The 25,927-nt window shown below is 55.6% G+C and overlaps 1 protein-coding gene across 1 annotated transcript in view; it reads right to left on the bottom strand.

The window, feature by feature from the left end:
* Window positions 1-25,927, bottom strand: part of GLI2 (GLI family zinc finger 2) — a 262,316-nt gene that overhangs the window by 186,385 nt on the left and 50,004 nt on the right. The window contains exon 2 of the mRNA XM_043488281.1: window positions 6,847-7,027. Within this exon, the coding sequence (XP_043344216.1) occupies window positions 6,847-6,997 (151 nt within the window). The 5' untranslated portion in view covers window positions 6,998-7,027. The remainder of the gene's footprint in view (window positions 1-6,846; window positions 7,028-25,927) is intronic.

Raw genomic sequence — 25,927 nt, forward strand, 5'->3', positions numbered from 1 at the left:
CACACCACAGGCGGCAGCCCCTGCTCGCCACGACGCGAGGAAGCCCACACGCAGCAGTGAAGACCCGGCGCGGCCAAAAACCAATAATTAACGTTTTAAAAAATTACTGTTAAAAACAAATGAAAGAAAGAAAGAAACAGACGCACCAGGGATGGAGACACGTAAGGAGGACGGGGCAGGGTGGGTACCACGTGACTTGGGCTTTCCCAGTCCTGAGCCTCACGGTAAGAACATCTGATTTCCACAGCCTGGCATGCTCACAGTGTTCTGAAACAGGCATGAATGCCTCCCCTCTGAACAAAAAACTTTCCAAGAAGCCAATGGCCAGTGAACAAGAGGAAGGGGTGGCCAGTGGGAGCTCTCTCCGCTCCCAACCCAAAACCTTACATTCACCCTTAGCCATCGCCTTGCCTCTGGGTTCCTGCAGAGGCCCACATTGTCCTTCATCCTTCATGCTAACAGCAATGCCAGGCTCCCCCCCACACCCCCAAAACTGCCCAGCTGCCACCAATTCTCTACTTCTGGGGGGGCTCATCCATGCCGTGGACAGTGACCCTGGAAATCTGTTAACATATGCACACCCAGGCCCTGGCCCAGGAGATTCTGTTTTAGCATCCTGAAAGTCTGCCTTTATCAGAGTCACCCAAGACTCTAAGGCTTGGCCAGCTTTGGCATCGTTCAGTCTGACCCCACCCTCCAGCACACGAGGCTGAATTAAGGAGGCCGGGGACCCACCAAGGTCACCTATCCATGACACCCCGTGGTAGCAAAGCACAGAACAAGAACTCAGGCACGCTTTCCAGCCCAGGGCCCCCTCCACCTTCTCAAACAGGAAGACACCAGAAATCTGGGATTCCCACCACCTGTTCGGTGGGGGGGTCCACTAGCCAGGGTTACTAGAGAAAGAGACCTTCTAAGTCAGGCAGAGCCTGCAGACCTAGAAAAGGAAAGCTAGTTATAGTTTATAGAGCAAAGACTTACCTTAGAGTTAACTGCGTGCCTGGCACCATACGTGTGCTAACACAGGTAATTCTCACAGTGCCATGAAGCAGGTGCCATTCTGGTGCCCACTTTATGGATGTGGAAACTGAGGCACAGCCCTGCCCGAGATCTGCACAGTGGGGCCTTAAGCAGGCAGACGGGCTCCAGAGGCCGGGCTGCTTCAACTATGACTCTACACTGCATACAAGGAGAGAGAGAGCTACTCACAAGGGGCCTGTGCCCGGCAGGTGTGAGCACACCGCCTCCTGTAACTTCTGCATGGCGCCTCCGCATGTGATTCTCACTCTACATGTACAAAGACCCGTCCTGCCTCCTGCTGCCAGGCATAGAGAGTCTACCACCTAGGAGTGATCAGAATCACAGCTCCCAGGCTCTGCTTCAGGAGGTCTGGGGTGAGGCCCAAGTCCCAAGGGCGCTGATGCTGCTGACTGATGGAAGGACCACCCTGGGAGCACCCTGGCCTAGGACATGGTGGGTGCTCAGCGTAAGAGTGAGGTGCTGGCTACTATAGATGCATCACAGAATTTCTATGGCCTGTGTTGACTCTGGGGACAAGGAAAGCTCCCTGGATCAAGATGCAGCTGAGGTTTATGGCTCCAGCCTTCTCCTCCTCCCAGCCCAGAGGCGTGCGGGTGGCTGGGTCCTTGGTGCTCAGCTGAAGCAAACACAGAGGTTCAGAAATATTTTTGGAAAGAAAATCTACTGTTGAAGAGGAAAATACGACAGCATCGGGGAAGTTTCAGTGTAAAAAAATGAGAAACATCTGAATCGAATTGCCTTTAAAATTACGCCATGTGAAAAAATTAAAGGGAAAAATAGCTCTGGGCAAAAATATGTTTTTAAAGCTTGATGGCCTCCCAAGTGTTAGCACAGCAGCTCAAGAGGCTGGGAAGGTGCCCACCAGCCGCGGCTTCTGCTGTCTGGTCTGACCGCAGGGCTGCTTGTCCTTGTACAGCCCTGTGATGCAAAGGTGTTCCTGTCACACAAGGAGGTGGAACCTCTCGGTGGAAACACCCAGCCCTGAGCACAGCTAGCTTCACGACTCCAAAGGGTGGTCAAGCAACAGAGGCTGCTCGAGCCAGGTAACTTTTAAGGTCCCTCTGCAAATAAGTCACAGCCCAAAACCTCCAAGAGCTGGAAGGAAGCAGGGGCTGTTAGGCCACTGGACCAACAATGGGGGGGGACAGATAAGAACTGTCCAGAGCTGGTGCAGAGGCTGGACACATACACACAGTGTGAGCAGGCTGAGCTTTAAGGCCCAAATCACCCACAAACAATCTAAGTCAGGATCTCAAAGCAAATTCAAGAAGGAGATGCTCAGTATGGGAGAGGCAAGGGCCCTGAGCCTCAGATCCCACTCTCTAGGGAAGCAGCAGAAGGCCTGGGCCAGTCTCTTCTTCACTTCATTTCGGTCCCACCTACAAAAGGAGACACTCTGACTCCCCACGAACTAGACGTGCCAACACCGCACCCCTAACACCCTAGACGTCCTGCGTGTCCTTTCCCAGCATGCCACTGGGGACTGCTACTGCCCTCCTCCCCCACTCCTCACTCTGGACCCTTACTCTCCTTCTAACGGGGCCAAGGAAGCTGAGTCAGTCTCCAGATACTATCAGTCAAGTGCTGGGAGAGGATAGGGGCTGGAGGAAGCCCTGATGTATAGCGTTTGCCAATTTCCATGGTGCAAATACTTCCATCCCAGCAAGGTTAAATGACCAACCTAAGGCCACAGAAAAGGCAACAGAGTTCCGGGCGTTGGTGATGGACAGGGAGGCCTGGCGTGCTGCAGTTCGTGGGGTCGCAAAGAGTTGGACACGACTGAGCGACTGAACTGAACTGAAAGGCCACAGACAGCAGAGTTGGAAGGAGAGCTTATATACTTGGTTCTCCCAAGTCTGCACCTCCCAAGGTGCTCCAGTGCACCCCTGCCTCTCAGACTTGCCGACTTTTTTTGGCCGAGGCATGTAGGATCTTAGTTCCCCCACCAGGGATTGAACCCAGGGTCCTGACAGTGACAGCATTGGGTCCTAACCACTGGACCACCAGGAGAATCCCCTTATTGACATTCTAATAGAGCATTCTAGAAGCCTGAAGGTCCTTAAGAACCAAAGAGATAAGTTTCCCACATGCCATGTACATTGCCCTGGGTCAACTACTTCTGAGGGAACCTCTATGTACTATAAACTTGTGACAGAGGTGAGAATAACTTGTATCTTGCTTTTTTACACTTTGCATTAAAACACACGCATGCATGTGTGCTGAGTCGCTTCAGTCGTGTCCAACTCTGAGACCCAGTGGATTGGAGCCCGCCAGGCTTCTCTGTCCATGGGATTTCCCAGGCAAGAATACTGGAGGAGGTCACCATGCCCTTCTCCTCCACAGGATCATCCTGACCTAGGGACTGAACCCACCTCTCTTATGTCTCCTGCACTGGCAGGAGGGTTCTTTACCACTAACACCACCGGGGAAGCCCCAAAACATATGCACGTCCCCCATCATGATAATCATAACCAGCATTTTCAGGCTCTGCATAATGTTCTGTTCAATAGACATTCCATAGCTGGTTAATCAATCCCCTATCACTGAACACGTAGGCTGTTTCCAAGTGTTTACAGTTACAAATAACGTGGAAATGAAATCCTTCTGCCTAAAGGTATGATCGCTCTTAGAATCAAAGTCCTACAATTCCAGGGGTGGGACTGAAGCTCCTGAGGCCAGTAACAGTTGATGAGGTTGGGGGTGGGTGCTGGGGGAGCCAAGGGGCAGCTAGGGGGTGTGTGATCACAGCCCTGCCAGTTCTCAGGGTCTGACCCTTCTGCATTCCTCACCACAGAGCCCCCAACATCCTCAGACAGGACTCCCCCTACACTGGACGGATGCATAACAGGCCATGAAACACCCAGCTTGTGTGTCTCTTCCAAGAAAGCTGCAACGTACGGTACGGCTCCCAGGGACGATCTCAGGGACAAGTGTCAGAAGGGCCTGGTATCCGAGTCGGCAGTCATTGGCTCAACCACAGGGAATCGGCCCAGTCCCGCCCCTGCCTCAGCAAGCAGGCATCCCAGGATGGCTACCCCATCTTTTCCAGAAAACAACTCAGGGACAGACCCTCGACAGGCAGCTCTCAGGTCTCCCCCACCCCCCGCCCCAGCCCAGCACACACCGGACAGCACCGCCCCTCTCCCAGGCCTTCTGCAGACCCTCTGCCCTGTCCACCTCTGTTCACACCAGCCCCAAAGCCATGTACTGAGCTCCTCTCTCCTGGGCCAGCTCCTCACCAACGCCACCTTCCCTGACGCCATCCAGGGCCCCAGGACACCCTCAGGCGCTGAGCTCCAGAGCAGAACATGAACATTCCCATCCTGAGAGGGCCTCGGTGTGGGAGACCCACACAAACCCCTTGTGTGGCCTAGCACCCCTTTCTGCACATCCGTCTCACCTGTCCACAGGCCTAAGCCCCCGTGGGCCCACAGCAGAGGTTCTTTGGAACCTTCTAGGACTTAGGTTTCCTGAGTGAAAGAGAATTCTTGCTCACGGCATCTCTGTCACCGTGGGTAAGATTTAAGGAAGGTCTGATGTCACGAGATTATGCAGACTTGGAATAACATTTGCCAAATATTCTCACAATACAGTTTAGGAAAATGAGGCCCAGAGAAGCAAATGGCCTGTCACACCGGGACCCAGGACATGGCTGGAATGGGGACCCAGGCCAGTGTCCCAGCTGCTTCACCGGCCTCCCTTGCCCCACCAGCAGGACGCAGACATCACGGTCCCCCAGCCCTCAGGGAACCGCTCCAAGGTGCCAGAGCTCTGCCCTGGCTCCAGGAGGGCTCTTCCCAAATGAGGTGTCCAGAGAGTGGCTCGGGAGCAGGAGACACACCTGACTTGCTCCAGTGACGAGGAGCTGCCTGCCCTGGGCGACTGGGTGGAGGGGCACATCCACCCACTGCAGGAACCTCATTGGTCAAGTACTCTCCTGGGGTCCAGCAGTGAGGGGATGGACGGAGGCCTGCGGAGGTGGGCAGGACCACATCTTGGGTGAGGGCATGGGGCAGAGTGAGGTCAGGCGCCTCTGGGGAGCCACTACACCCCAAGCTCTAGGCCCACTCCCTGCCCCCGCCCCCAAGAGACCAAGGCCCCCTCAAGCATCTGTGGTTATTGCCCCGTTGGTGACAACCAGGTCTGATGTTCAAGGGCTTTCTCGCCAGTTATTCCGTAATTACTCCCTAATTACCACCTCGGTCTGTTCTCAGCTACTGGGGCACGACAGTGAAGCGTGCCGCACGGCAGTTCACAGTCCACTCATGGATTCAGAGAGGCAGACACAGGCCAAGGCGGGGAGAGCTGAGGGCCTGGAGGGTGGGCCAGAGATGCGCCAAGGTGATTCAGGCCTCAGGGGCCCATGCATCTCTGCATCAGGCAGAGGGACAGCCTGAGATGTCACCACAGGCCACGGGAAGGAACAGACCCGATGCAGACCCAGCCAGGCCCAGGACAAGCCAGCACTGGGGCCACCGCAGGCCCCCACCCTCGGTCATCCGTCCTCTCCTTCCACCCACGCCCTGGCTCCCTGGCAGCACGTGCACGGGGTCCACCCTGGCCTTGGGCTCCTTCCTCCACGCCACTGGCCCCTCCTCACAGAGGAAGGGCCTGGAGAGCCCAGCTCCTAGAGGGGACTGGAGTCAAGGAACATCACACATGGGCAGGGGCCAGGAGCTCAGCTCCTGGAGCAGGAAGGCTGGCCTGGGACCTCCTTCCACCGACTGGGCCGCACATCCTGACAGCTGACCTCCAACTCAGGACCACGGGGAAAAATAAAAACAATGTGGTAACAACGACCAGTTCACTCCTGGAAACGGTGAATCCCACCCACTCTCTCTTTCCAAATCCCAGGGCTCCAGCTCTAAGCTGCACCCAGCACGGCCCAGCAGCCCCCGCATCATCTGAGCACGGGTTAGAATTACAGAAACTCAGCCTCACTCTGACTCATCGACTGGGGGTCTGCACTGGAACAAAGCCCCCTGGGATCTGTGCACATCAACGTGTGAGAGGTGCAGCCAGCACGCACACCCCACCCCAGAGAGGGCACAATCCTCCCCCTCCCCCACGGCTGCCTTGGGGCCGGGCTTCTGAGCTGCGCTTGAGTGGCAAAAGCAACAGGGCATGACTAAATGCGCTTGAATAAAAAGAGGAAGAAAAGAAATCTAAGTCTCTCCATTCCCCGGAGACAGAAATAGTGCTGTGGCCTCCAGATGGACCGCGCAGACACAAGGGGAGGTCTTGCCTTCCCGCCAAACTTTCCCAACGGGATGCTGGCACGGACCAGTGGAAAGCAGAGCGTATTTCTCTTTGGGGCAGTAAAATGAGAGGCTGTGGCTCGGGGAGTCCTTCTGTTATAATTAAGTTGGCCAGAAATTCACCTAAGGATGCTAAATTCCGTACCTGACCCTCTAATTACAGCCAGAAGGGATCAGGAGACAATTACTTTCCAAAATAGTCCTTGGCAGGCCGGAGGCAAGAAGCCGCCTCTCCGGCACATGTGTGCCAAGGGAACACACACCCAGGCCGCCCCTTAGCCCCACACCTCCCATCCCTTCCCTCTCCCATTTTCCTGATGGAGCTCGAGATGTCCAAACCCCACTTCCCGATTGGGGGGCGCTGGACCTCCAGGATCCACCTGCAGGCTTCCATCTCAGTGCCTGGGGTCCCCAGAACCTGGAGCACCCTCTAACTGCCCCCATGAACCCAGGACGCCTGCCCAGTGACCTCGACCACCCATCTCATTGAATCTCAAACAGGCTCATGAAACACACCCCCCCCGGCCAAGTGCGTTGAACAGCGTACCTCCTTGGGCAGCTACTGCAGCCGCCGCCGCCGCCGTGGCCACCGCGAGGGCCGAGGCTTTCCTGCCGGGGTCAGGGAAAGCGAGGCCCTCCAGGATCCCACTTTTGACTTCTTTCTTGTCCGTGGCCGTAGCTGAGGCAGACGTCTCCATCCTAGCCACACATAGTCCTGGGTGGCAGCCCTGGAGGGGGAGACAAAGGCAATCACCAACGTGTCCCCCAGACCCAGCCGGGAAGCACCAACCCAGGCTCCCGGCCGCCGCCCCGTGTTCCGAAAGCAAACAGCTTCCTCCTCTGATCATTGCCAAGGAGGGTTTAATTAATTTTGAGCCTTCTTCATTCTGAGATTCATCTGGTCTTCCAAACGACCTCACAGACAGCAGTCAAGCATTTTCACTGTTACCCAAGATTTTTCAAATCTAAGCAACAAGTCCCTAGTCCGGCACATGGCAAGTAGCAAGAACTACCTTGAGAAAGGAAGTCAGAAGCCAATGCCCCTCATCTCAGACTCACGGGACAAGAAAAATCAATGCGAGGACCACGACAGGGAGGTCCTCAAAGAAAAGCCCTCGTTCTCCAATTCCTTAGCTGCTCACCAGATCCACCTTTCACTTACTCACATGTATGTTCATTCACTCTTTCATCCATTTGCTCATTCATTCATTCAACAGTTTTCATCATTTATTCACTCTCATGCATTTAGCCAGTATCTTATCAAGGCCCTACTATGCATTAAGTGTGGGCCTGGTGTTGAGAACACAACCCACAGAGTTGACATCCTACTTGGGAGACATGATCGGGGGAGAGATAAATGTACACTTCGTTCCCCTTGGTGAGAGGTGGCGTGGGAAGGAAAGCAGAGGGGCAGGCTAGAGCAGCATGGGAGGGCAGGAAGGCCACCATCCCGCCCCAGTAAGGAAGGGATGGGATGCCACATGAGGGTCTGAGCGGGGCCGTGGCAGTCACAGGGCCGGGGCAGGAGCCGCCGGCCTGGGAGGGAGGAGGCTGGTTTGTTCTAGGAGCAAAGGGAAGCTGAGTGCAGGCCCTTGGAGTATTTCGAGCAGAAGAGGGAGGTGACAGGACTCATGGTATAAACGGGTCACTCTACAGGTGTATAGAGAGCAGATCTGGGAGGAAGGGGTCTGACTGCAATGACCCAGGCAGATACATGGTGGTTTGGATTAAAGGGACAGCGGCTCTGAAGACAGAGCCCACAGTCCTCGCTTGGGTATGAGAGAAAGAGGAGCTGTCAAGGGTTAAGAGAGGAACCCAGGGAACTCAGGGCTCAGGGCACGCACCATCTCCATCAGGCTAGTGGGCCACAAGCAGGCGTTTTACTAAGTGATGCTTCCCCACACACAGACACTGCTAATTCAGTGTGTGCCTCAATTATCACAGAACAAACATTTGAAAGCCAATTTTCTTAAAAGAACAGGGGTAGGTCAAAGACGGCTCCTATATTTGGCTGAGCACTGGGGTGACTGCACGATGGGGCCACTTGCTTGGATGTAGCACGGGGTGAGAAGTAGGTTCGGGGCAGGTGCTCGGTTTGGGCCATGTGAAGTCTGAGACGCCTATTAAGACATGCAAAGACTGAAAGAAGGTCCTGCTATATATAGCACAAGGAACTATACTCAATATCCTGTGATAAACCATAACAGAAAAGAATATGAAAAGAATGTATGTGTAAGTAAAACTGAACCACTTCACTGTACGCCTGAAACTAACACAACACTGTAAATCTACTGTACTTCAATTAAAAAAAAAAAAGAGCAGAGACTGTGAGAAAGAAGGCAGAACTCGGGGAGAGAGGCAGGTTACAGACGGGAATACGGCAGGCCCGGGGCAAGCTCTCCAAGAGAGAGGGCAGAGAAAGTTCCAGAAGAAGACAGTGCAGGGCGTTCCAACATTACCAGAAGGGAAGAGACAAACCAGCCAAGGAGAGTGAGCAGGAATGGACGAGGGCAAAGGATGAGAAAGCAAAACCTCTAGGGGAGTGTTGGGGCCTGGAATCCAACCCAGAAAGAAACAGCCGGCAGCAGTCAGCGCCATCAGAGACTCCATGAGGCCCCGGAGCCACGAGGTAGCGACCAGGGCCCAGGTACGCTCCGGGAGAGACGGCGGCACAGGCATTGGGTCGGGAAGTTTTGCCATAAAAGATGCAAAAAAACGGGGCGAGAGAGACAAGAAGGCCCATGGCCGCTGTTTCAGAAAGAAGGCGGTAGGCCTACACAGGCGGGAAGAGAAGGTTCTGGGCAGGGCTTGTAGGTCGCGGGCGGCAGAAACCAAAAGGCAGTGGTCAGCTCCCTCCCTGGGAGCCTCAAATCTTACATCCACAGGCCCTAGAATGTCACTCTTTCCAAGTCTGCATGATATTCTCATGCTTTTCTAAGTAGAAAGTGGGAGTGGAAAAGAATGCTGGACGTGAGGCAAGGAGGCGGTCACAGCTCGGCTGACCTGCTAGGCAGACAGTCCCAGCTCGGAGCTGCCTGACTTTATCTCACGGGCCAGCCTGTCTGGTTTCAGTCTTGAAAATACCCGTCCAGAAAACCCTGGATAGATGAGAGACAGCGAGATCTCCCTGAGGGTTCTGGTGAGTTACAGGGTTTCCTCTGGCCTTGAGATTTCGGGATCACTGGCTGATCCTTTAAGCCTATTTGTATAATCTGTGCTGTAAGATGCTGGCTGTCTGAGCGGCACCAACAACGCCCCCTGGGCCGTGCCTGCTCCGCCTTCTCTGCCCCCTTAGCCTGGTCCCAGGAACCGCCCCTCCCAGCCTTCTGGCCGGCACTTCGGGCCACCATCCTCCCACATCTGATCAGTTGCGATGGACGTCACTTCACCCCCAAAGCACCTTGCCAGTGGGGCCTCTCTGCTCCACGTTCTTCCCTTCTGGGTCACAAGCAGCTCTGTCCCACCTCCGTGCCCCTTCAGGGCACCTTCTATCCTAAAAACAGGCACCTTCTCCAAACCAAATCTGATCACAACCCTCCCCTGGCCAAGGCCTTGCTGAGCCCCCTGGAGTTCAGGTAAAATCTCCCTGGGTCTATCTGCAGTATCCTCATCCCACCCTGCTCTTTACCTTAACCCTGGCACGCCCACCAGAAACCCGTCACCCTTTCTGTATGACAGACTCCTATTCTTCCTTCAAGATGCCACTCAGATGTCACCTACTCTGGGAAGCCCCCCAGCTCCTTCCCATTGACGGTCACCTCTGTTTCCACACCCCTGCAGCACCCCCGTAACCCCCATACTGTATTCATCATCACACCACCAGGTCCAGAGCTGCTCCCCACTCAGGCTGGCACAGAGCAACCACTCAGGAAGTGAAAGTGTTTGTCACTCAGTCATGTCCAACTCTTTTTGACTCCATGGACGGTAGTCTGCCAGGCTCCTCTGCCCATGGAATTCTCCAGGCAAGAATACAGGAGTGGGTTGCCATGCCCTTCTCCAGGGGATCTTTCCGACCTAGGAATCGAATCGAGATCTCCTGCACTGCAGGCAGATTCTTTACCAACTGAGCCACCAAGGACTCCCTCTCAAGAATGCCTGGCAAAGAAGTGCATCTCAGATGCAGGAAATCACAGCTCTTGGAAATTCAAGTGATTTTGTGAACAATCTGGTTTTTCATCCCAAGAAGCTCAGGTGAGCTTAAACACATCTTGAATTTAGAAGTAAAGACAAAATAATAGCTGGAACAACACACCTTGAACAAGCATTTACCAGGTGCCAAGCTCTTTGCAAGACTGAGTTCACTTAATCCTTGCAACAATTTATGCAGGAAGAAACCAATGTTCAAGAGAGGCTGAGTAACTAGCCCAAAGACACACAGCTTAAAGTGGCTGCACCAGGCCTTGAACCCAAGCTGCCTGGCACAAAGCTGTATTCTGGAGCATCATGGTAAACTGTTCCTCAAGTGAGGACCCTGCGGTACAAAGAGATTTGCCCCAGAATTCCCTGGAAGCATTAAGGGACCTGTTAAGTGTGAGGAGCCCTATGCCAGAAGCCCATGAGGATTCAACATGGCCCCTTTCCTAGGGCTGCATCTCAGGTAGCGAGACTGGTGAAGGGGGTCAACCAGCCAAGAGGCAGGCCAAGGCTGAGGCTCTGTCCAGGGCTGCCGGCCAACGTCACGGCCCTGCAGGGCGTACGTCCACTGAGGCTGAGGCTCTGTCCAGGGCTGCCGGCCAACGTCACGGCCCTGTAGGGCCTATGTCCCCCGAGGCTGACGGCAGGAAGGAGGAGCACGTCATGGCCCTGCAGGGCGTATGTCCCCTGAGGCTGATGGCGGGAAGGAGGAGCACGTCATGGCCCTGCAGGGCATATGTCCACTGAGGCTGATGGAGGGAAGCAGCAGCCATGGCCCTGCAGGGCATATGTCCCCTAAGGCTGATGGAGGGAAGGAGGAGCACGTCATGGCCCTGCAGGGCATATGTCCACTGAGGCTGACGGCGGGAAGGAGAAGCACGTCATGGCCCTGCAGGGCATATGTCCACTGAGGCTGAGGCTCTGTCCAGGGCTGCCCGCCAACGTCATGGCCCTGCAGGGCGTATGTCCCCTGAGGCTGACGGCGGGAAGGAGGAGAACGTCATGGCCCTGTAGGGCATATGTCCACTGAGACTGATGGCGGGAAGGAGGAGATGCTCATCCCTAACTCTTTATTCCATAACTCTTTGTGGACACCTTCGTGCCTCACATTGCCGTAGGCTGGGAGCTGGCTAGGCTCCTTCCCCCGGTTCTGACCCCTCTCACACAGCCTGGCCACAAGCTATGTATGCACCCACCCTACTGAACCCTGACCTCCTCCAAGCCAGAGCAGGGCCCCGCACCCCTGGGTCTCCAGGTCCAGCTGAGCACACGCTCCGACTCCTTGTCGATGGGACAAAGTGGACCCAGGGAACCAGGCCAGCATCTGGAGGGCTTGAGGGACCAGAAACCAGGACAGGACTCAAGGCAGCCACAGGGTCAGTCCACGTGACCACACCCAGGCTTCTGGGAGGCAGCCCCAAAGGCAGGTGAGGAAACCGAGACCAGAGGCTCAGAACCCTTGGACTGTAGGGTCAGGGCTGCCACAGCAAATGAAGAGGCTCGGTCAGGAAGGGGCCAGGACCACTTCTGTCGAGGGACCTGAGGAGACTGGAAAGAAGAGGGAAAGGCTGGGGGCTTTCTTGGGGTACAGCAGCTGCCTCACACCACTATCCCAGCATCCAGATCATCACAGAGGGAGAGGGTCCAGGGCCACGGTCAGCTCCTCTGGCTGGAATGCTGCCCGAAGCCTCAGGGCGAGGCCGCCCCAGGACCAGGTGCACACAGTGGGTGGGAGTGGACTGATGCAGACTGCCATGCCCCAGAGGGCAGGGGGCTGGGAACGCCTAGGGTTCCACAAGCTCCCGTGGGGAACTGACTCGGGTGGGGCCTGCAGGGACCTCTGTGTCACAAGCCTCATCTTTTGCAGACCAGCCACGGCCCTCCCCCGCCCTCTCCTCCAGGAGAGGAAGGCAGCAGACAGAGCCGAGAGGCCGTGTAAATCACAGGAATTACCGGGATTAGCACAATTTCTGGGTAAACACCAGGCGCCCAGGGTCCCAGGCAGCCACTTTCACTCCCTGAAGCTCCTCTGGGGCAGACTCTGCCTGTCAACAGCCTCACCTGGGCTCCAGGAGGCCAGCTGGGGACAGCAGGGAGGGGCCGCGGGTCTCCAGGCCCCTGCTGGCAGCCTGTGGTCTGTGCTGGGGGACAGCCCACCAACTCCACAACAGGATCCGGATCAAGAGGGGCTGAGCCCCGACCAGGTTAGAGAGAGTCAACACCCCCACTTTACCCGGAAGCCACGCTCCTGGGCTTCTGCTGGGGGAGGGGGAGGGGCTAGACCCAGAGCCACGAGGGGCCCCCTTTCTGCTTGGAGTTGCACACAGGTCACCTGCCCCCCAGGCTCTCGGCACCCCACCCGCCCCAGGGACACTGGCGGCACCTGAAGCCTCGGAAAGCGCCCCCGGGGCTTCCCCGCCATCACTCATTCTGATGCCACAGGTCCAGGCGGAGGGCGGGGGGCAAGATACTTGAACTTTTTACAAAAGCTCCATGGGTGTTTCTGATACACAGGCAGGTTTAGGAAAAACTACACGGGGTGCTCATAAGATCGCTTCCAGCTTCCAAATAATTGATAAATTCCCGTTAAAGCAAGGCTGCAAAACCTGGATGGGAAAGAAGTGCTATTCTTCAGTAATTTGAAACAGGAATCTGGTGTTTCCCTCAGGCATGAAAGTGGGTAAAAGTCACAGGGCCTGTGAGCCTGCCACCAGCACACGCCACAGATGTGCTCACATCATGGGCATCACCTATGCTGACCACAGTGCTGGCTCAGGGTCAGGGTCGGCACGAGACACCTCCCCACCGAGCCGTGCCCACAAAGACGCACACCTATTAACCTACGATCACTGCAGTCAGTGAAATCGGTCTCCTTCATAATCCTCAACACTTTCTTTTTAATTGAAGTATAGTTGACGTGGGCTTCCCTGGTGGCTGAGTAAAGAAGCCACCTGCCATGTGGAAACCTGGGTTTGATCCTTGGGTTGTAAACATCCCCTGGAGGAGGGCATGGCAACCCACTCCAGTGTTCTTGACTGGAGAATCCCCATGGACAGAGCCTAGTGGGCTGCAGGCCAACCTGTGGGGTCACAAAGAGTCGGCCACGATGGAGCGGCCAGCACAGCACACAGCTGATTTACAATATTGTGTTAGATTCAGGTGTCCAGCAAAGTGATTCGGTTTTATATAAATACATATATATACACACAGGTGGGCTCCCCAGGTGGTACTAATGGTAAAAAACCCACCTGCCAAGGCAGGCCACATAAGAGACTCAGGTTTGATCCCTGGGTCGGGAAGATCCCCTGGAGAAGGGAATGGCTACCCAACCCAGTATTCTCGCCTGGAAAATTCCATGGACGGGGGGAGTCTGGCCGGCAACAATCCACGGGGTCGCAAAGAATCAGACATGACTGAGAACTAACATTTTCACTTTTCATATTTAAATATATATTCTTTTCCAGATTCCTTTCCCTTATAAGTTATTACAAAATACTGAGTGTAGTTCCCTGGGCTATGCAGTAGGCCCTCATTGTTTATCTGTCTTATATATAGTACTGTGTGTATGTTAATCCCAAGCTCCTGGTTTATCCCTTCCAATCCTATGCATTTTATACTATGAAGCGTTATTCTGAGGAGGAGGCCACAGCACTGCAAAGATGAGGCACTCGGAGTGAAAGGACTGGCTTGAGAATAAATTAATTATCAGAGCAGAATGAGCGAATCGCTCTGAACCCTGCAACCCAGACTCCCTCCTGCCACTGGGCTGCTTTGAACTCTCCTGAATGAGCGAGTGGCAGGAATCAGAGCGTCTTCCTTGGGCGAAATCCGTCTCCAGGGAAGGGATGAAACCTCTCCTCCCAGCGATGCTGGCCAGCTTGGGGCCCTGGCGTGCTCACCTCCTGCCTGATCTCAGCATGCTGCCGGGGTCCCACACGCATGGGCCACACAACCTACAGCAGCGACCCTGACCAGGCACAGAGTCGCATGCGTGAGCAGGGACACACACACCCCCCACGGTCACACGTTCACACGGGTGGCCACGTGTGCACTCACAGCTACGTGGAGATGTATGCACCACGTGCACACGCCGGCACACGTGTGCATGGATGTGTACAGAGATATGCACAAACACACACATATACCCTGGGTACACAGACACATAATGATAACCGCCCAGCCTTGATCACAGACCTATTTCACGATCAAATGAGATAAAACACATGAAATTTCCTGCAATGGAAAGCGCAGGTGAAAGGTAATAATAATTATAACCTCGTTATAGCTGAGAAGATGGTAGCAGACGCTCTCCCTCTCAGGGCCCCGACTTCCCGAGCACTCGTCCGACCTCTGCCATGACTGGAAGACTGAGTCTTTTCATCTCCCATCACCTCGGTGCTGCCATCTGGAAAACGGACATTCTAAAGGGCGCTCCAGATCCAAGGGTCACCCGACGAGCACCACAGTGTAAGGCCAAGCCACAGGGAAAGGAAGGATGTCCTGGTTCCTTATGTCAGAGGTATGAGGGAGACAGACACGTCTTCAACTCAGCCCCTGCCCAGTGGATCAAACTGACAATCGCTTCTCCATCCTGAGAGGGAAGGGTAGGGAGCGAGGGGAGGGCTCCCCAGGGCGGCACTAGGCTGGGCACACTCTGCATGCCCCTCATGGCCAGAAACAAAATAATCTTCTTTTAAAACGTGTGCATTTTCTTCTCCCAGAGTGAGAGACATGTCTGTGCTTGGGCCAGCGCAGTCCACGTTTGCTGTGTCTCTGACCAGGTGGATTTCCATCTCCGAGCCTCCCGTGTGACAATGAGCATCCTCCTTACTCCCAGGGAGGTTGAGAAGGCCGTCAACCTTCCCTGCGTGGCCATGTACGCCCTGCAGCAGCAGCACTGCAAACGCTGGGTCCTCAATGCGGTTTGGCCCGAGTTCAACTAGGCAGGTGAAACTCTACAGGTGGGCACCCTTCTCCAAGGAAGCCAGGATGGGGGGAGACCGAGGTTCAGTGAGGAGGCATGCCCGCTGGGTCTCAGACACACCTCTGTGGCACCAGCCAGCCAGCCTGGCTGCCACAACCCCAGCTGCTGCCAGGAACTTCAGACCAGAGGCCTGAGAGCTGGGGCCTGGGGGTTGGGGGCTGTGCAAAGCCTTCCCCGTCCTCCCGTGGCCAGGGATGGGCACCATGCAGAAACTACTCTCCTCGTGGGGCACCTGCTTCTTTATCGCTCCTTGAAGGTATTTTTCTGTGAAAGCGCCCTCATTTGTCCAGTCCCTGGGCTCGCTGGTATGTAGGAAAGCAGATTATAACCCCAATACACTGACTTTCTGGACCAGAATAGCAGCCAGGGAGGCCCCGACAGCAGGAAACACAGGCCCCTCTGGTGGCAGCCAGCAGCCAACCTCAGACAAGGGGAGCAGGGTGTCGGGAGGGCCGGGGCTGGGCGAGAGGCTTTTTCTTTCTGGGAGGGAGAGGGTAAGAGCTCTTTGGTGACTCACTCTTCAGACAGCCTTGCAGCTAGAGAGCACTCGCCTGCACTTGGGCTCCTTCCCTGAATACATCAGGCTGCCTCCATCCCCCTCACCTCTTCATCCCACTGCTTTCCAGAACATTCTCTCCTCCCCCCCGCACCGGTTCTACCCAGGGAAGCCATGCTCTAAAATCGGGGAAGCCTGCCTGACACCCCCCACCGGACCCCTCATCAGAGCTCACCCACATCAGTCTCAGGAGCAGCTCAAGGAGGTGGGGTGAGCTCTAACGAGGGCTCAGGGCTGCTCCTGAAACTGACAACACCCCCTGCACATGTCGGCAGCCAGCACCTTCAGAGGGGACACAGGGAGCAGACTCTGGAGAAAGGAGGTCCATGCTTGCATCCTGGCTCTACCTAGAGCTGTGGATAAGAATCAACTCCTCCTGAAGCCTCAGTTTCCTCATCTGTAAAATGGGGATGAGAATGGCACTTCCCTCAGGATAAGGATGAAGAGCACAGGGCCTGGTACACACGGGGCCCCCCACTCAAATGCTCTCCACGTTACCATCACTGCAGTCCCCGCCAGACACCCACCCATCTGCCCACGGGGACAGGAAGACCTGCCCCCGGCAGTCCCAGCAGTGGCAGGGGGCCCCTCTGAGCCTGGACCCCACGGCCCATGGCACCCTCTTCCTCTCCATCCTCCCCTATCCGCCGCAGGTGTCTGGACTTCTGGGGTCTAATAAGGAAATTCTCAGCTTGGCATCTTTCTAGAATGTGTTATCCTGCTGATTCCAAACGCCACTGTCTGTCCCCTTCCCCTGTGGAAGTCCCAAAGCAGCAGAGCCCCGAGGGCCAGGGTCTCGCCCCGACACCCCCACCGGCAGGCGGCTGGCGAAGGCGGGCTCCCCGCTCAGCCCCCGTGGGGCCGCTGTCTGCGGGGTGAACAAGGAGCCCGCTGTGCGGCCGCCCGGACAGACCCAGATATTTTAACAGCTGCACTGTGTGTTTCTGAGGCGCGATTCCTAAGCAGGGAGGAAAAACAAGCTTCGCCTCTGCCCAGAGGAGGGGAAACAGACGGCCCCGGGCGGGCTGCCGGCAGGGGGAAGGCCTCTGCCTGCAGGGGGAAGGCCTCTGCCTGCAGGGCTCCGGGTGGCGGAGGGCACCGTGGGCACAAGGCCCCCTTCGTCCGAAGCCGGGGCGGGGGAGACCCAAGGACAGAGGCCCAGTGAGTGGAGAAAACGCCCGAGGGAAGCTCTGAGGTGGGGAAAAGAACCGCAGAACAAGGGCCGAATCCCCTCACGGCCCCCAGGCCACGCTGGGACCTGCCCCATCTGCCCCTCCAGCCTCGCCGCCCCCCAGTTCCGCCCCGCATTCGCCCAGTTTCACACACTTCCAGCTCTGCCTGCAGTGTTATTTCCCCAGAGCCCACCTGGCCAACCCCCACCAGGCCGGTTTCGCCTGGTGTCCCCCAAGGGCACGCTCCCGGGTCACTGTATTCTGAGTCCTGTCACAAGGCCGCCCTCTTTATGCCTGCAACGCCTGCCCCAGACCAAGGTCCAGACAAAGGTTGAGTCCCTGCTTGATGACCGACTCAACATACAAACGCTCTCCGGCTCCTACGCCTGCAAGGATCCAGCTCTTCTCCCACCCAGCCTCCCCTCAGCCTTCCCACAAGGTTGGGGGCTCCTGGGGTCCCAGCAGCACTGGGGGTGGGGCGGGTTGGAGCTCAGGCTGGCCCTGAGGTTAGGAGAAGGGGCTGTCATCAACTTCTGATGGCAGTGTTTGCCAGCTGGGCTGCGGAAAAAAGTCTCCAGGGACTTCCCTGGTGGTCCAGTGGCTAAGACTCCATGTTCCCAATGCAGGGGGTTCCATCCCCGCTCAGGAAAGGGAAGCATGAAGGTTGCAACATACAGGGCCGAGCACCAAAGTCTGAATACTTCCTCCTGCACTGTAAGCGCACACCATTTTCAAGACAAATAAAAACTTGGGAGTATTTGTTGATTAAAAGGTGCTTTTTGAACCATTACCCATCCAAAGGTGCTCTTTGATCCCAGTGGACCTGTAGGCTAGAGACTAGCATTTTCAGGTTAGAGGCCTGGGGCAAATGGCCATCCCACACCCTTCTAATCGGAACCAAACTACAGCATAGAGGAGCATTCGCCCAGGTCCGGGAGGGCGGGTGTGGGGTGGTTGCAGACCCAGAACAGATCTCTCCAAACATCTCAGCACAAGTGACCCAAGTCACAGAGGCTTTCCTGGCGAGGGGCTGGGCCGCCCCGGTTGCCCGCCATGTGGCGGGGGCAATTCTGAGTTGGCTACAGGAAGGGATTAAACTTGCCTGTAGCAGGAGAGGACCTTCGTCTGATTTCTGGCTTTCGGCCTGCTGAGGACCCTGGGCATCACGAGGCAGCCAGGCAAGGAGCCCTCCAAGGCCCAAAGCACATTTTCTGAACCGCTTCAGTTTTCTCATGCTGATCCCAGAGTCTAGCACCAAGAAGGGCGTCCAGAGGTCACCTGGTCCAGCCCCTACCCAAGCAGCTCACATACAGAGGAGCAAGCCCCTTCCTTGCCAGCGATGCCAAAGAGCCATCCCCAAGCTCCTTACTAACTAGTTCACGCCTCAGCCACTGACCTCAGCTGACCACATCGCTCCCTGTCCCCAGAGTGCCCTGACTCACTGTGCAACGCTGGGTAAGTGTCTGCCCACCTCTGGCCTCAGTGCCCTACAAGTGAGATGGGCAAGCAGGACCCACGGGAGTGTCACATGACGCCACACTTGGGCAGAAACAGGGATTCTGGCCTGGGAGGAGCAGAGACGAGACATGAGGAAACAGATGGTCCTTGTGTCCACGAACCAGCAAAGGTACACTGAGCACCAACCATCTCCAAAGACCTGAGATCTCCCTCTCCACGGGTGATGCTGGGCCTGGGGTAGGGAGCAAGACAGGGTGGGGAGGGCTGGCTGCAGATCTGGGGCAGCTGCTCTGCGCAAGGCTCCAGGGAGAACCGGGCGGGCGGGTGGCCCAGCATCTCCCGCTTCGGCCTGCGCGGCACCCTGCTCCAACTTGCCCGGCCACGGCCCTCCCCCTACGGCCCAGGCCATGCCCGCACTCAGCTCTTCTGTCTGTGCCTCTGCCAGGCTCAGCCACTGGGTCTCTCCAGAGTCTGCCAGCACCACCCTGACAGCTAAAGCCAACAGGAGTGTCCTGCCTTCAGTGCCTGCTAGGCTGTCCTGGGTGGGACTGGGACCCTACCCGACTAGTCCCCACCTCTCCTGGGCCTGCACACCCTGGAGCCTTCAGGTCCCCACACACCCTTTCCATCCCCACCTCCTGGCCATCACACATCACAGCACATCACAGCCCAAACCGGGTGTCTGGTTCCCCCATGCCTGGGGACCTGACTCCAGATTGGTTGACTGCAGCCTGAGGACCCGCCCACTCAGGGAGACCAGGGACGTCCCAGGGCTCCATAAACGGCCTGAGCTAGCCTGAAGAAGGTCAGGGAGGGCTTCCTGGAGGAAGGGGTGAATAAGCATCTTCCAAAGGAGGACAGGTGAGGTCCAGAAAGGTGTGTTAAGGTCGATGGAGGGCAATGTCTGGACAGTGAGCGGGAGGCAGTGAGTCTGGGCCTCAGAGCCCTGAAGCCGTGTCCAGCAGAGGGTGAGCATTAACCACTGGTGGCTCCCACAGCCTGTGGAAAGATGTCTAAGCTACATACCTGGGTGCACTGGCCCCCGAGGCCTCCCTACCTCCTCAGTCTTGTTCCCGCCAACTCAGACCTCACCCTTCACACGGGATATTTCCAGAAGTCTGCACGCCACAGATGCCACCTGTCGGCGTCTGTGCTCATGCTCTCCCCATCCCTGCTCAGTGAACTCCTATTTAAACCTTGAATGTTAAGGCCAGCGCCACCTCCCCCAGAAGGGCTTTCAGGGTTCCACCATCAGCACTGCTCAGGAGACACTTCAAGCTCTCTGTTTACCATCTCTCCCAGTGGTTCAGCTTTTTGACATTTGCTCCCAGACCCTGACACTCTGCACGTCACACACTCTGTGTCCTACAAATGTGCAATGGGTGGGAGCCATCAGAGTAATAAACCCGGCATTCCTAAGTCAGCTATCTCCCAAACCCTTCCCTAACTAGTGCTTGCCACACAGTCAACGGCTGTTAAAAGTTATTTAACTCACCCTGAGACCCTGACAGAAAGATGCAGCTAGAAGGTGCCCGATAGAATTCACTACCTGAAATTCTACCAGAGTCACTTCTCTGACTTAAAAAAAGAGAAAAAAAAAAAAAATCCGCCACTACTCACTACCTGAAATTCTACCATTAGAGAGTCACTTCTTTGAAGCTTTTTCATTTTCAAGAACAGTCTATTTAAATGCAAAGTGCCCTGGAATAAGGTCAGTCCTTAAGCGGCTGTCATATAAAAAGTGAATGTCTCTAAGCAGAAGGCTACTGGAGAGAGCTGGAGGGAGGAGGCAGGAGGGGAGTCAGGGGAGAATCTGGGGGATTCTTGTCCTTGACTCTAACTGCCGGCCCACACCCTCCCGATAACAAGGCGCACGCCTCTCCGCTTGCCCCCCACTTCAGCGTTCCTTGGCGTGACACCACATGCAGAATGAAGTGGCTCTGGAGTGCGTGCTGCTTGTTCTTGCCCACTTTCGATGAAGCTCTCCAAGGCACACTCAATCAAGCCCCTTTTGTTTCCCAGGCCTTTTGAAGGCTTCCGGAGAGGAAATGAGGGAGCTCTTTAAAGCCCAAGTCTACACGCAGCCCTGCAAATCACAGTCTCCCTGCCAGCCCTGCCGCCCAGACCTGACGTGTTAAGTCGGGAGGCTCTGGACTCCTAGACAGGACTGCCCCTGGGAAGATGCCCCGAGATGTCTCAGCCCATGTGAGAGGCCAAGCTGACATGCAGGGCTTCCTCAAGTGAGGCAAGTCCTCCAAACTGGCCAGAAGCCACAGAGAAGGTGGAGAGTTGGGTTCCCCCTGGTCACAGGACTGTCTGTCACCCATCGTCCTTACGGGCAGCGGAGTTCGCACCCCAGGGCACATGACAAGATTGTAGGGCTTTACATCTGGGCTTTGGGGCCACGTGTGGAAAAGGCCCTTCCTGAACCCGGGTCCCAAGACTCCTGTGATGGCACCACACTCATTCCCTCCAATCAACCACCCACCGATGGGGACAGAGTCCATCAAAGGGTCCTCCCAGGCAGAGAGCCCCTCGGAGGTCCTAGAGGTCCATGACCAACCTCCTGTACAGTTCAGGGATCCTCTCTAGCAGGTGAGAAACTGGGGGCAAATTTGACTCCCAGGGAATGGGTTGGCACTATCCAGAGACATTTTTTAATTGTTTTCATGTTGGGTAGAGAGGCAGAGATGTTGCTAAACATCCTATAATGGTCAGGACAGCTCCCCACAAAAGAGAATTACCCTGCCAAGATTGAAAAACTCTGATCTAGAGTACTTGAGACACTTCATCATCCAACCTCTTCTGATGACCTCACCCCCAGGGGTGGGGAGCTCCCTACCTTATGCCAGAAGGAGAGGCAGTGCAATGAAAACTGGACCCAAAGCCAGAGTCAGCTTTTTGCTAGAACCTCCCTTGTGGCTCAGCCGGTAAAGAATCCGCCTGCAATGCGGGAGACCTGGGTTCGATCCCTGGGTTGGGCAGATCCCCTGGAGAAGGGAAAGGCTACCCACTCCAGTATTCTGGCCTGGAGAATTCCATGGACTGTATAGTCCCTGGGGTCGCAAAGAGTCAGACACAACTGAGAGACTTGCACATGGGCAAGTGACTCAGTGCTTCCTTACTTCAGAATCTCTTGATGGAGAATGAAGCTAAAAATGTGATATTCCAGGGCTGTTGTAAATGACGGTGATTTCCTGTCTATGAAACCTCAAGCCAGCACCTCCCACGAAGAAGGCACCTGTTGGGTGGTGTGTGGCTTTAGGAGGTACCAGGAAGCAGAAAGCCAGCCCGCCCAACGACTACTGCAAGCATGCCGCCCGCAGGAAAGCATCTGCTAAGCCTCTGGCTTGCCTCCCTGATGCTGCCGCAGACCAGAGCACGTGCGACGTGTTCCCTGCAGCCATGCTTGCAAAACCCTGGCAGCCACCTCCATGCTAACAGGAGGGAGACTGTTCTTAATAGATTGTATTTTAGCAACACAGTGGAACAGTATTGCAGCTACGTTAGGTCACGGTTACAAAGACAGAAATACAGAAATGTTTGAGGTCATATGGGAGGTGAAAATAAAGCAAACTTGAATGCATCCCATAACTGCAACTGGAGAATAAACTGGAAACAATATATAGGGAAAAAACTCTTGTTAGGATGATGGCATGTGGGGTCATGTTGGGTTTTGGCAACGTTCCTTAATGTAAACGTCATACTACTTTTCCCATTAAAATGTTACTCATTAATGAAAATAGAGAAAATATCAGCAGAAACTACAAATCTAGTCTTCCTTCTAACTACGAAGCACAGGGGTGTAGGAACAATTTTGTGTCCTTGACCAGTTTTAAGGGGGGCCTCCTGGGCCTCAGAATGGGGGCTGCTGCTTCCAGCATCCCAACTCCAGGAGGGCAAACGGAGGAGGATAGTCTGCCCCCCTCCAGCTCCTCTGCCCGCAGAGAGGACTCTCCCTTCAGGGTCACCAGGGCAAGTCTTCCTCCCTACATTTCACACTGAAGCAACACAACCTCTCTCTTCACAGAGGAGAAACCAGGACAGACAGAAGGCCGGCAGGGGAGACCCAGCCAAGGGGGTCTGCCTGCTTTCCATCCACAGCCCCCACGGAGTCCAGTGTCCACCAGAGTGTCTGGCTCTCCGTCCTAAACGGGGCCCCTCACATTCAGAAGCCAGGAAACTGGGCTGGAAACCTCCAGGCTGGCCCCTAATCTTGGGCAGCCTCTAACTGAATTTATCAGATATATTGTGAAAAGCGTCTTCAAAACCTCAGTCTCCCCCTACATCTCCCTTCCTATTGAGGGCCCACTCCAGTCATCCCCAAAGGAAATGTTCAAAAGCTGAAAATTGTGCCGGCTGCTTTGCTTTTCCTGTGGCCCAGAGAACCCTGGCCCATGCCACCGAACCATCCTTGCCCATGACCGAGGCCCCACAAGTGCTGGATTGTGGCCAGGTCAGGCGAGTCTGTGCTGAGAGCCTCTGAGGGTGGAGGTGGGCCCTGTGGACCCCTGCCTCCTTTCCGCACCAGGAGAGAGAATGGCCGCAGAGTGCCGGCGAGGAAGGGCCCAGAAAGAAAGCAGGAGGTCCAGAAGAGGCCAAGTGGTGATGCTTTGGGGGGAAGAGCAGGCAGGAGCTGATATTATAGAAAAACACCTTCTTTCTTCCTCAAGGGGACTGGATGTGCTGTACAACATCTCTCAAACTTGATGAGGGGACCCCAAGCAGGGGTCTGCATTCCCACTCCTCATGGAGCAAAAGAATCATTAAGGGTAGAAGGAGAACCCAACAATTAAACCAGTTTTGTGCCCCCAGCAGCGAAGCATCCTTTCACCCATCTCCCCCAACAGTCAAGCATCCTTCCATCCATTGCAACTGGGTGCCATCAGCCCCTTCACTGTTAAGAAACTGCCGGAAAGATCAATCTTCAGTCCAGAAGTGACATCATGCCTCCAATTCAGGACGCCCAGTGCAGACACGACTGCTGCTTCCGACAAACGCCCCCTTTCCTTAACTCCCCAGGATCCACCCCACCCCCAGAGTCTGAAATTCCACTGTGAAAAGGCTACCTGTGTGGGTCCTGTTTTTCAGTTCCAAGAGTCTTGGTTGAAATGGCCACACCTTTGAGATATCCAGATGAAAGCTGAGTTGGAGGATTCACAGCTACCGAGCACCTTCCCACATAAGAGCCCCTTATATGGCGCCAGTTTGCATCTTGACTCCCATGAGGAAGGTACCATTCTGATCCCCACTTAAGAGATGAGTAAACTCAAGGTCAGAGACGCCAGCAACAGAGGCTGGAAGGGCCTGGCCCCGGCTGGGTACTTGGCTTCCAATCTCCCATTCCACCCTCCCGTCAGCCCCAGGAGTGGGCACAGCTAGTGTTCCGGATGAGGAAACGTGGCAAAGAGGTTTCTGCCAAGAGACCATGGGGAGTAAAGAGACATGTGGGGGACTCACTGAAGACACGTGCGAGCTTCGGAGTGGGGGATGAGCCGACTGCAGGCAAGGAGGCCTCGCTGCAGGCAGCAGACAGTGGGCACAGCGGGCCTGAGACGCTGCTCAGAAACATGCCAGAAAACCCTCCCCAGAGCCGAACACCATGCTTCACTGGGAGACGGGAACCGGGCCCTGGGAACCTCTCTGCCACGACCACTTGCAGAACTGACATCCCTGTCTGGGCCTCGGTTTCCACATCTCCAACTTGGGCATGCATCCTTCAGGCCTCCTCAGGCTTGGATTCACATGCTGGAACCAAGGTCCCAAGCGAGGGGGAGCAACACTTGAGCGTGGCAGTCGTGGGGAGCCGAGCTAAAGGCAGTCGGAGGATACTGGAGAGGCCAAGAGATGAGCTGCCATGGGAGCCAGACACTTGGCCCCTCGGGCGCAGCTCCCAGAGTGCTGGGGAAGTGCCAGGAGAGAGGCAGCACATTTTGGGGTCTGTGGGATGGGCCCTGGGGACAGAAATGCATCCCTGAAGCCTACCAGCCCTGGAGCCTGCCCTTGGGGCCTCACGGCAAGGCCTACACCCCCAGCAGGTAGGAAAGGTGAGACAGGATCTGAGAAGTGCAGGAGGCAAGAGACAGTCAGCGATGGGGCAGCACCGAGGGAGAGAGGGGGCCAGAGTCTTGCTTGATACAGGAGGAACTGGGGGCCATTGGAGTCTTTGAGCAAGAGGGAGCTAGGATCAACATCTGTTAATACTGTGAAGCTCTGCATTCTAAAAACCAAGGCTCCTTGAAACCTGGCAAACCAATGGCATATTCTAGATGGCCTCTGGTCCCCCCACAAGCCCCTACTCTTCACCTCTACTGGGCTGAGCCCCTCACCCTGCAGTTTCTGAGCTTCCGACGAGGAATCCAGCTGTGAGGGTGGACTAGGGGGCAGGTCCACCAGCAAGCGTCACTGACATGGTAACTCCTGGTGAAGGAAGGAGTGGGTTATCCTGCCCAGAGCATGGAACCATCAGAGTGGGCAATGGGGACCTCAATCAGGGGAAGAGCGTCCTCCTAGAGGAAGGGGACAGCTTGGCCAGGGCCAGTCAGAGGAGACTCCCAGGCCAGCACGGCAACTTACCAGCCAGCAGACCTTGGCAGGAGTCGTCACCTCTCTGAGCCGAGGTTTCCTATCTGTAGCAGCCAGTGACGCCATCTATTCCTAGGAAACTGAGGTCTCCAGGATCATCATCCCCCTGGGATGCCAGGCGGCCTGCTGGGGAGGTGGAGTGATTGACAGCCACCACCCCACCCTCCCACCCCCGTCCCTGGAAGGATTCCGCAGAGCCTGCTTTGAGCTGTCTGTCTCTCTTCATCCCTCTCCCTTATCTCTCTTAGTCTTCCCTTCATTCCTTTCCTTTTTTTTCTCTTTTCTCCCCTCTCCTCCCACCCTTCCTTCCTTCCTTCCTTCTTCACCCATCTAGCAACAGGACAGCCCACCAGGGCCCTGCATGCCCATAGAGATGGCCGTCTGCTTATCAGAAAGGAACGGAAGATGACATGAGGCTGGTGGCTTCCAACCTCCCAGGCGCAGCCCAGCAATTAGACCTCAGTCTCAACACGCCTGCCTCATGCGAATCCTAGAAGCATCTGCTTTCCGGCTGCTAAAGGGTGTGTGTGTGTGTACACGAGTGTGTGAGTGAGTGAGTGTGTGTGTGTGTCTGCACCAGGCTTCCCTTTCAGCGACGACTGCTAAGTAAGACCTGAGTAATAGATGCCTTTCTGAGAACTGACAAAGCCCAAGATATTTACGTACTACAGAGAAAAAAACGTTCTGCTGAATCCACATTCCTTCCCCATGCAGTGATGTCTACAGAGCCGAGCAAGGA

Source organism: Cervus canadensis, chromosome 15 (genome assembly GCF_019320065.1).
Source record: "Cervus canadensis isolate Bull #8, Minnesota chromosome 15, ASM1932006v1, whole genome shotgun sequence".
Taxonomy (NCBI): domain Eukaryota; kingdom Metazoa; phylum Chordata; class Mammalia; order Artiodactyla; family Cervidae; genus Cervus; species Cervus canadensis.